Genomic DNA, 12153 nt, shown 5'->3' on the forward strand with positions numbered 1-12153 from the left:
ACATAAAGCAAAATCTACAATGGAATGGTTCAAAAATAAACATATCCAGGTGTTAGAATGGCCAAGTCAAAGTCCAGACCTGAATCCAATCGAGAATCTGTGGAAAGAACTGAAAACTGCTGTTCACAAATGCTCTCCTTCCAACCTCACTGAGCTCGAGCTGTTTTGCAAGGAGGAATGGGAAAAATGTCAGTCTCTCGATGTGCAAAACTGATAGAGACATACCCCAAGCGACTTACAACTGTAATCGCAGCAAAAGGTGGCGCTACAAAGTATTAACTTAAGGGGGCTGAATAATTTTGCACGCCCAATTTTTCAGTTTTTGATTTGTTAAAAAAGTTTGAAATATCCAATAAATGTCGTTCCACTTCATGATTGTGTCCCACTTGTTGTTGATTCTTCACAAAAAAAAGTTTTATATCTTTATGTTTGAAGCCTGAAATGTGGCAAAAGGTCGCAAAGTTCAAGGGGGCCGAATACTTTCGCAAGGCACTGTATATATATCCACAGTAAAACGAGGCCTATATCGACATAACCCGAAAGGCCGCCCAGCAAGGAAGAAGCCACTGCTTCAAAACCGCCATATAAAAGCCAGACTACGGTTTGCAACTGCACATGGGGAAAAAGATCATACTTTTTGGAGAAATGTCCTCTGGTCTGATGAAACAAACATAGGACTGTTTGGCCATAATGACCCTCGTTATGTTTGGAGAAAAAAGGGGGAGGCTTGCAAGCCGAAGAACACCATCCCAACCGTGAAGCACGGGGGTGGCAGCATCATATTGTGGGGGTGCTTTGCTGCAGGAGGGGCTGGTGCACTTCACAAAATAGATGACATCATGAGTAGGGAAAATGATGTGGATATATTGAAGCAACATCTCAAGACGTCAGTCAGGAAGTTAAAGCTTGGTCCCAAATGGGTCTTCCAAATGGACAATGACCCCAAGTATACTTCCAAAGTTGTGACAAAATGGCTTAAGGACAACAAAGTCAAGGTATTGGAGTGGCCATCACAAAGCCCTGACCTCAATCCTATTGAAAATGTGTGGGCAGAACTGAAAAAGCATGTGCGAACAAGGAGTCCTACATACCTGACTCAGTTACACCAGCTCTGTCAGGAGGAATGGGCCAAAATTCACCCAACTTATTGTGGGAAGCTTGTGGAAGGCTACCTGAAACGTTTGACCCAAATTAAACAATTTAAAGGCAATACTACCAAATACTAATTGAGTGTATGTAAACTTCTGGCCCACTGGGAATGTGACGAAAGACATAAAATCTGAAATAAATCATTATCTCTACTATTATTCTGACATTTCGCATTCTTAAAAATAAAGTGGGGATCCTAACTGACCTAAGACAGGGAATTTTCACGAGGATTAAATGTCAGGAATTGTGAAAAACGGATTTTAAATGAATTTGGCTAAGGTGTATTGTTGGGGAATAATCAGAATTAGTTGGGTAACATAGATAAGATGTTTTATTTTCATTATATGCTTGTGAGTTACTTCTCATCAGAATGTCTATTTTTGTATAATACTGTTGGCCGGTTGCAGTTATCTGTTCTCTGTCATGGGGTAAGTTACTTGGGCCGCAGAGAGGGGAGGGGTCAAGCTTGTCTTCATATGTAAACATATATTTTAAATCAATTATCTCTTGGCTCCACAATGTCTGTGTGCCAGTCACTGTGTCTCTGTGATCTTGTCAAGGAGGGGTGTATTTGACATATGCCTGTTGATATGAGGATTTGTTTTATGGTCCTGAGAGCGAGATGAGAACATAGTTTAGGAGACAAAGCTGAACGATAATTTATAGCCAATGCTGTCTGGCTATGTGTGTCTTTGCTATAAAGGATCTCAGTTGCAATGTGTAAGGACTCTCAGAGAATCCATTAATAGACACTGAATTGATCTGAGAGTCACAGGGTTGTGATGGAGCTCATATAATTAAAGATGGACTTTATGATAACTCTGACTTGTGTGTGGTTTGCTCTCATGATTTGGTAAATACAGGACATTTCCACGACAGTATGTAAACTTCCGACTTCAACTGTATAAGTGAAATAACCTGTCTGTAAACAATTGTTGGAAAAATCTCGAACATTTTAAATCGCACAGTGGATTTCTTTATTCCTTGACACATTTTTCTTTCTCCTTTGGTAAAATCTTACTTGAATGACTGATCATGAACCACAACAGCAGCGGAATCTCTGAACTGTTTTACAAGTAAATCCTCTGAGTTAATTGGACATATCCACGGGCACCTCTTGTATTCGTTCAAAAGACCAGCACTCGTAAAGGGATCTCCCTCTAGGCTGGGGGCTCGTTTAGATTGCCATCGTAACACAAACGTTTCGTTTGTATTGCTTTTGAAGACTTGTATTGGATGTTCACTACCAGGATGTCAGTTTCAACCAGGGATTGGAACTGGTTTCAGGGAACAGAACCGAAAAACGGAAAAGAATTGACGTTAAAAAACAATTTCAGAACAGGAATCAGAACCGGGAACGAACATGATCTATACAGTTCCGGAACATAACCGCTATTTTAAAAGCATGGGAACCGGTTAATAACGTATTTTACTTTCCAGATATTTTTTTACAGTCCCACAAAAGCCTATGCAAAGCCCTCTGTCAATTAGAAACATATTCCATATGCATGCCAGCTGAACATCTTTTCCAGCATGTGTGTGTGTGTAGGCTACCTGCCCCGCCGAATGATAGGCTACTGTAGCCTACTGATGTTACAAGAGTGACTCAGAAATTAGGGAGAGATTTTTTAATTAGAGAATAGATTCATCTCAGGGCACAAGTCTCCCCTTCTCCAAACATCATGTATTAATCAGAATCCGTAGCTAGTCATTGTTGTTCAATCTAATTATTTTCTGTAGACAATGTGGTTGTTTTTGTCTCTCGACTTGGTGTTGTTTAGTAGACCTACTTTGTCTGTCCGTATAATGATTTAATTGTTGAAGACGTCTTGTGATCTAAGCTCGTGCTTCTTGCCATTATTTCTTCTCTCCCAGGCATGTTTACCCGAGCGACAGATCATTCGAAAATAAAATGACAAATGTAGATAGCTTATTTGGATTGCACAAATGTTGCAGGATAAGTGTTGGGAGAGAAAAAAGTTGTGCTTCTCTCGAAAGTGAAACAATATTTGGGGCAAGCAAATTGGCCTAACATGGCGGCAGTAGTAACCAGCCACGCATTACGGTTTTTTATCAGCCTATTTCATTGATAAGTAAATAGCCCTTGTGTGCATTTTCATCTGTCGGGGTCGTTTACCTTTAAACAATGTGTGTGAATGAGTGAAGGAATATAACGATGCTCTCTGAGATGCGATCTGAGTAATAGCGCAGTGATGCGCACTCCAGTTATAGGCTTTAAAGGGCACTTAAGGCGTACTTCCGTGTTTCCGATCACAAGTAAATCCAATTAGGAGTATCAAGTGTGATAAAATGGATATAATTACCAGTGGTGTATAGAACTTAAGTCAAAATACTTTAAAAGTACTACTTGAGTTTTTTTTTTTTTAGGTATCTGTACATTACTATTTACATTTTGGACTACTTTTACTTCACTACATTCCTAAAGAAAATGATGTACTTTTTACGCCATACATTTTCCCTGACACCCAAAAGTACTCTGTATATTTTCAATGTTTAAGAGGACGGGAAAATGGTTCAATTCCCTCACTTATCAAGAGAATATCCCTGGTCAAATAATGCTTGTCATAACAAGATGCCCAGCGTTTCAAGCCAAGCCTCCTCCACCACCTGCTCTTGCTCTCTCCCCACCTGCAAAATGTGTCACATCTCGCACCCTACACTTGTCAGTCCAATGCATGTAGTTAAAGAATTATAGCTTGCCCGCTCCATAGCAAACAGCTCGACTGCACTGATTGGTGAATTAATTTAATGTCGAGCTAAATAAAAGAAAACGTCTATTTTAGATCCTTAAAAAGGAACAGAAGGAATGATATAAACTGTTTTTGGGGGTTTGATCCAGTCCAGAACTTTATTTTGCAGATCGGAACAGTGGAACGGAACAAGAAAAATAATGGTTCTATTCAGTACGAAATGATTGGAAAATCATTTTGGTTCCAAACCCTGGTTTCAACAGATCCAGGCAATTTTGACATTGGTAACCGATAACTCCATATCTTAAGAAATGGATTGACGGAATTCCCCAACGTAAAACTCAGCCCATTTTCTCTTTTCCCACAGCACAATACCTGAGCCAACACAAGGAGGCTGTCCTAAGGGATAGTGATGTTCATGCTCTCTAAAGGCGTAACATATGCATAAGACAATTCACATAGCCCAATCAACAAATTATTGCTTGCACCATGTAGATGTAGTTTAAATTCTTGATTAGTGTATGTATGTGGTAATCTGGCCTGCCAGTGGCAACTATTCAGTCATTCTCTAAGAAGGAATGTTCACTCAGTAACTTGGGGAAAAAATAACCTCCAATAAGTACATTAACACAAATCTACAGTGCCCTCCTCACCCATTTCTACAGAGGTGGTCCCTTACCTAGGATGATGGTGTTGTATGATACTGTCTCCGGGCTCTTCCCATCATTGTAGAAGGCCAGATGCCACACCCCAGAGTCCAGGTACTGGATGAAGCCAGCTTGGTGAAGGCTGATCTGGTGCTCCATCTGGCCCCTGGCTTCCGGCTCCGTGGAATCCCGCATCTCTTTGGCAATGAGTCTGCTGCCATCCAGCAGCTCCACAAAGTCATACTGAAGAAAGGTGAAGCAGAGAAGTCAGTTGGAACTTATTCATTGGTCACTCGACATAAGATGATGAAGAAATCTGCCTTGACGTTCTTTGTAGTTCCAGGTGCATATAGGGAAAATATCTGTTAAAAAAATATATATCATTTTACATTAAAGGAGCTATCCATGATTGAATTGAGTCAAAGTAAAGATTTTCCAGAATAATGATCCTTTTCAATCAATATGTTAACAGTGTTTCAGTCACACAAACACAAATACAGTGTGTTGAAAGAAGTAAAAGACACATAAAAAATGATTTAGTATGAGAAATGGGACATGCAGCGGACACAAAACAAAGCAACTCTCCAACTGACTCAGTACGGATAGGAAATAAAGCATTAAAGCAAGGGTGAGCCAGGTCAACACTCAGTGGTTTAAACCCTTTTGAGAGGAGCTGAGGGGTGGATAAGAGTTATTACCCTGCTGATGTAGGACATTTTGTGTTGGTGGCCAGGGGGCCAAGTAAGAAAATTCATTTACTCCCAGATCAGTGTGTACATCTCAATCTAACAATAGGAGCAAATAATTATGGACAAGAAGGCAAGCCTAGCTTGGCTACCAAATTAACCACAAAATAATTATTAGCTAGTACTTGGGAATTCAAACTATTGTTGATCATTTCTTCACAAAACCTAGTTTTAGACAATTGATGAATCATGCAGAGTAAAACAATAACACATTTAGTTATTATAATTGTTTTAATGGGTAGGTGACTTTAAAGTTGTTCCTCTCCTCAGGCTGTGAATGCAACCAACGGTCAATATCTCTCATTGTGGTCTTTCACGCTCAGTTAAGTAAACACATCGATTTTTCTCCCTGGCAATTTAACAGACCGTTTCTAAGGCAGTGGTGGTTGACTTTGTGTCTATTAAATATTAAAGCATTAGACTTCTCACGAAAGGCTTCGGTCATACAAAAGTTATACTTAAATCCAAACGGGTTCTCCAACAGACTGGTAAAAATGTCTCACCCTTGTTCAAGAATGGCCTTTTTCCTTTTATTCAGATCACTTTTGGTTATTTGAGAAGGAAATAACCTCCAAAATATCACTATTTTTAAAACAAGATACAGAAACTTGGTTGCAATATCAGTTTAATCCACTAGAAAAGACAGAACATATAATACAACAAAAATTGTGGTTAAAGACAAATATACTATAATTGAAATAATAATAAACGATACGAAACGAAATGATAATAAACGTTTAAAACAGTTATAATCTTTGTAAATAATATCATAAAGAGGACTGGTGGAGATATGTCACACATGCAGCTAACAAACATATATGGAAATGTCTGCTCTACCAAAAATTACAACCAACTTCCATTACCGCAAAAAAATGGAAGAGGCAAGTAGAAGGGGGGAAAAAGTAAGAAACTTGTCTGTTGGCCCTGCATTTAAGACCAAAATTGGTTAAAGAAAATTGTGATGAATAAAAAAAAAGTGTACCAGCTTCATTTAAGGACAACAAATATTGACAGCTGTGCCATATACCATCCATCATTCCTTCAATTCTGACCAGTTTCCCAGTCCCTGCCGATGAAAAACATCCCCACAGCATGATACTACCACCACCATGGGGATGGTTTTCTTGGGGTAATGGGAGGTGTTGAGTTTGCGCCAGACATAGCGTTTTCTTAATGGCCAAAAAGCAAGATTTTAGTTTCAACTGACCAGAGTACCTTCTTCCATATGTTTGGGGAGTCTCTCACATGCCTTTTGGCGAACACCAAACATGTTTGTTAATTTTTTTTTCTTTAAGCAATGGCTTTTTTCTGGCCACTCTTCTGGCTAGCCCAGCTCTGTGGAGTGTACGGCTTAAAGTGTTCCCATGGACAGATACTCCAATCTCCACTGTGGAGCTTTGCAGCTCCTTCAAGGTTATCTTAGGTCTCTTTGTTTGTTGCCTGTCTGATTAATGCCCTCCTTGCCTGGTCCGTGAGTTTTGGTGGGCGGCCCTCTCTTGGCAGGTTTGTTGTGGTGCCATATTCTTTCCATTTTTGGGGGATTTAATGGTGCTCTGTGGGATGTTCCAAGTTTCAGATATTTTTTTATAACCCAGCCCTGATCTGTACTTCTCCACAACTTTGTCCCTGACCTGTTTGGAGAGCTCCTTGGTCTTCATGGTTCCACTTGCTTGGTGGTGTTGCAGACACTGGGGCCTTTCAGAACAGGTGTATATTTACTGAAATCATGTGACAGATCATGTCTTACTTAGATTGCACACAGGTGGACTTTATTTAACTAATTATGTGAGGTAATTAATTGCACCAGATCTTATTTAGGGGCTTCATAGTAAAGGGGGTGAATACATATGCACGCACCACTTTCCCGTTTAAAAAAATATATATATAATTTTATGAAAAGTTCTTTTTTTAATTTCACTTCACCAATTTGAACTATTTTGTGTATGTCCATTACATGAAATACAGATAAAAATCTATTTAAATTACAGGTTGTAAATGCAACAAAATAGTAAAAACACCAAGGGGAATAAATACTTTTGTAAGGCACTGTATATATACAAAAAATAAATAATTATAATTATATGTATATATATAGTACCAGTTGAAGGTTTGGACACATCTACTCATTCAACGATTTATCTTTATTTTTTACTATTTTCTACATTGTAGAATAATAAGGAAGACATCAAAACTATGAAATAACACATGGAAATATGTAGTAACCAAAAAAGTCTTAAACCAAATCAAAATATATTTTATATTTGAGATTCTTCAAAGTAGCCACCCTTTGCCTTAATGACAGCTTTGCACACTCTTGGCATTCTCTCAACCAGCTTCACCTGGAATGCTTTTCCAACAGTCTTGAAGAAGTTCCCACATATGCTGAGCACTTGTTGGCTGCATTCCTTCACTCTGCGGTCCATCTCATCTACCCTTTTTTGGTTACTACATGATTCCATATGTGTTATTTCATAGTTTTGATGGCTTTATTATTCTACAATGTAGAAAACAGTACAAATAAAGAAAAACTTTGAATGAGTAGGTGTGTCCAAACTTTTGACTGGTACTGTATATATTTACAAAGAACATATGGGGGATTGGAAATTATGCAGACACTTACATTGATGGAAGCTACAATCTATCTTCAATATTAAAGCTGATGTACCCCTAACAAATATTATTACAAATGATTAGCTAGTACTTGAGAATTCAAACTAGTGTTGATAATTTCTTCCAAAAAACTAATTTTAAACAATTGATAATTCATGCAGAGTAAGACACTCAATAACAAATTGAGTTTTTTTTCATTTTCTTTTGAGGGGTAGGTGATGCACTTTAAAGTTGTTCCTCTCCTCAGGCTGTAAATGTAACCAACGGTCAATATCTCTCATTGGGGTCTTTCATGCTCAGTTAAGTAAACACATCGATTTATCTCCCTGGCAATTTAACAGACAGTTTTCTAAGGCAGTGGTGGTGGACTCTGTGTCTAGGCATTGACAGTTTCCTGCACAGCAATCGCTTTGGACATAAAAGGAGGCTTCTTTCTTTAGGACTCTGTTTGTTGTCTTTGATTTTGTTGGGTTCCTTCTTTCTTTCATCTTGTAATCCCTTCTTTCCTGTTGTAATTTGTATTGACCTTTTTTTTTTCTTTTGATAGTGGCCCAACTGAAAGAGGCTCCTCTTCAATAAGTCAAGTCAGAGAATGTCAAAAAGGTGATGTTGAAAGCTTTTACTCGAGAGTGAAGTGGAAAATAGCAACTGCCTGGTCACAACCCTTTAAGTCAGGATTCCCCAACTGGCAGCCAGCGAGCCATTTGGGGAACTCTGACAAAAAGAAACATATATATATATATATATATAATTTTAATTGTTGGACATAAAATACCAGGAAATGAGCTCCAATTGATTTTAATTTTGTAAATCTGTTCCCAAGTATTTCCACACATAATACAATGTGATTGTATACAAACGTAAGCAAGGTTTGAAATGATTATGCTTTAGTCAAATACTATATCTGTTTGGGCTTCTCGCGGTAAATTTGCATTCTACAAATTATTTGTAATTATGGTCCCCCCGACCATCCGCTCAAGGATTAGAATCTGGTCGTTCAGTTGATGAACCGTTTTACAAATAAAACTTTGTCTTGGGACACTTCAAACACTTTACTTTGTGAAGATAAAAGTGAAAAGAGGAATATGGATTTGTTTTTCATTTTGCAAAATTCATACAGTCACATTTCTACACCCGACTCAACAGATGTACCATTTACCTGTGTGTGAGATGGTGGGATACCCTTCCTCCCATAGACCCCAACCAGTGCGTTCTTCTGAACAGAGATGTTGAACTTGAGGAAGCGCGGCTGTTCCATAGCCAGCCGAGAGCGCCAGAACACTCCTGGCGGTATTCCCTGACCGACCCTCCTGCCCACCTCCACTTGCCCGGTGTCAACGGAGCTGTTTTCCTGATGGGCCGCACCATTCCTGCCTGGAAGGGAGAAAGAGAGAGCACTTACCGGTTCATCACCATATTCGAAAACTATACCTATACTGTGCAAGCTCTCTGAAACCACAGTTACAGTTTTACAAACATCTGTTCTTGTGTTCTGTGAACCCATTTTCGGCAAAATGATAACATTTTCAATGTCACCTTGATTGAAATAAAATGATGGAGAAGCAGCCTTTAGTCATTATGCCCCAGCCTCTGGAATAGCCTACCAGAGAACCCGGGGGGGGATCTTAAAAAAAAAGAGATCTTAAAATCACATCTTTTTAACAACATAGAAATACAAGTCAACTTCAGTAGTTGCAGATATTTCTACTTCCTGGTACAATTCAAACGTCTTTATTCCCACTCAAATAAAACCTTGCTGAATGGAACAGATCGTTCCACCATCTGTTTCCCTATCTTTTTTTGTGGTACTGGTGATTCACTAATGTTAAGGATCTAAATGTAATAGCTGATACACTACCTCATACAGTCCTGTAACAATACATCAAAAGGACGGGGAGGTGAAGCTTTTAAAGGTTTATGTAGCTGCAAAGACACCCACTTAAACATGACTCCGCCTGAGTTACGATCAAACATGAATTTGCCGACGACACGCCGGCGGTAGGCCTGATCACAAACGACAACGAGACAGGCTATAATAGGGTTTGGGAATTTTGTTCCATATAAAACACTGTAAAAACACCAGGAAATCAGTTCCAAGCTCCATCAATCCCATGCATAATATGATGTGGTCATATTGCAAATGTAAGCAAGGTTTGAAATGATTATGCCGTCAATTTGCAGTCTACAAATGATTTGTAATTATGTTCACGGCCCCCTAACCAGCAGCTCAATACTTTTTTAAATATAATTGATGATCCCTGGCCTACGGGACGAGGACATAGACCTGGCAGTGTGGTACCAGGACAAGAGCCTCTCCCTCAACGTCAGCAAGACAAAGGAGGTGATCGTGGACTACAGGAAACGGAGGGCCGAGCACAACCCCATTCACATTGACGGGTCTGAAGTGGAGCTGGTCGAGAGCTTCACGTTCCTCGGTGTCCACGTCACTAAGGATCTATCATGGTCCAAACACATCAACACAGTCGTGAAAAGGGCACAACAAGGCTTCTTCCCCCTCAGGAGGCTGAAAAGATTTGTTATGGGCCCTCAGATCTTCAAAAAGTTCTCCAGCTTCACCTTTAAGAGCATATTGGGTGGCTGCATCACCGCTTCGTATGTCAATTGCTTGGCATCCCACAGGAAGGCGCTACAGAGGGTAGTGCATACGGCCCAGTACATCACTGGGGCGGAGCTTCCTGCCATTCAGGACCTCTATTTCAGGCAGTGCCAGAGGAAGGGCCCAAAAATTGTCAAAGACTCCAGCCACCCTAGTCATAGACTGTTCTCTCTGCTACCGCATGACAAGCGGTACTGATGCACCAAGTCTGGAACCAACAGGACCATGAACAGCTTATCAAACCAAGCCGTTAGACGGCTAAATAGTTAACTCGTACCCTCCACATAAACTCGGTACTGGTACCCCTTGTATATATAGACAAGTTACTCATTGTGTATTTATTATTACTGGCGGTTTTACATTTATATTATTTCTCTATTGTCTTTCTCGCTGCATTGTTTGGAAGTAAGCATTTCACTGTTAGTCCACACCTACGAAGCACGTGATTATTTTGGGGGGAATTTGACTTATTCTCAAAAAGTTAAATACCCTACTTCCGTGTCCAGTGATGTCATGATCAAAGCATTAATGTTCAAATCTGTTTGCCTGATAATTATTTCAAAAACCACTTAGAATAAACATATGAGTGGAACTAAAGCAGGACTATTGAAATTAAACGAAAGTAAAAAATGATTTACTCCCTCCGGAGTTTAGATTATAACAGACAATATGAATCCAAAATTCTTGGTACGAATCCATCTATGTAGTTATGTCGGCTTCCCATTTCACAGTTTAAAAACAAAGACCATAAAAACCAAGAGTGGTCCATTTGTGATTTCGGTGCTCCATTAATACCTGTGAAGGTCGTTAACGTCTTTGTTTGTGTGGGTGTTTTTTGCATGAGGACCTTTCCTGTCACTTTACCTTGGCACCAAAATGAAGACATACAGAGACACGTTTGCCTCCAGAGAGAAAATGGCCTGCTACCGATTGCCTTTAAACAGTCCCAAAACGAGCCTCCTGCTATCTTCATTAGCACTTCTAGGTTTTAAATCTAGACCCGTTTAAATCACACTGAGTGTTGCAACGATGAAGTCACTGGCCTTTTGCTGTAAAGGGGAAGGGAGGTGGCACACATGGTAGACATCACATACAAAATTACCTCTACTGGTAAAGGCTGAATGGGGTACGGTATAATGATTAGGTTGTGCAAAGCTGTCTGGGCAATTCAGAAGGTATCTACAGTATAGGCAAGGCTACTTTTAGGACCATTTTTGTACTGAATCAAATGCATCACATTAGCAAGCCGGACGAACAATCAAACAAGCATCCAGTGCAATTTAGGGCTGCAAACATACTCAGAAACGTAGAAATGTGTTGTGCTCCTTCCCCAAATGTATGCTAAATATTTCGGTTAAAAGGGCTATCTGAATAGATTTAGCTAAGGTTCTTACCATAGTCATCTGAGAGTACTGTCAGTATGCTCGGTTGAGTGGGCAAAGCCTTCACCTCTCCGTTCTCAAATGCGGGTTGGTTTTCTGTTTCTTGAAGTTGCCAGTTGAGGCCGAAAAAGTGCATTGCTGTAATGTGAACAAAACAGTGGAATATACTACGGTTAGGGCAAACGATCAAAGCGTTAAGACACAACACTTGCTGGACAGCAGGAAAAAGAGATCCGACAATAGATCATTTTGTGGCCTGGGGTGACCTTGTCCCCTCTGCATTAAATCCTT

The 12153-nt window shown here is 39.7% G+C and overlaps 1 protein-coding gene across 4 annotated transcripts in view; it reads right to left on the reverse strand.

The window, feature by feature from the left end:
- The window catches only part of LOC112256333 (teneurin-3-like), a 185733-nt gene that overhangs the window by 51829 nt on the left and 121751 nt on the right, over positions 1–12153 (reverse strand). For all 4 annotated transcript variants that reach the window (XM_042325644.1, XM_042325643.1, XM_024429505.2 and 1 more), the window contains exons 6-8: positions 11875–12000; positions 9023–9237; positions 4540–4750 (exon numbers count right to left, since the gene is read on the reverse strand). In XM_042325644.1, coding sequence (XP_042181578.1) covers positions 4540–4750; positions 9023–9237; positions 11875–12000 — 552 coding nt within the window. The remainder of the gene's footprint in view (positions 1–4539; positions 4751–9022; positions 9238–11874; positions 12001–12153) is intronic.

The sequence above is a fragment of the Oncorhynchus tshawytscha genome, linkage group LG08 (genome assembly GCF_018296145.1).
Source record: "Oncorhynchus tshawytscha isolate Ot180627B linkage group LG08, Otsh_v2.0, whole genome shotgun sequence".
NCBI classification, from domain to species: Eukaryota; Metazoa; Chordata; class Actinopteri; order Salmoniformes; family Salmonidae; genus Oncorhynchus; species Oncorhynchus tshawytscha.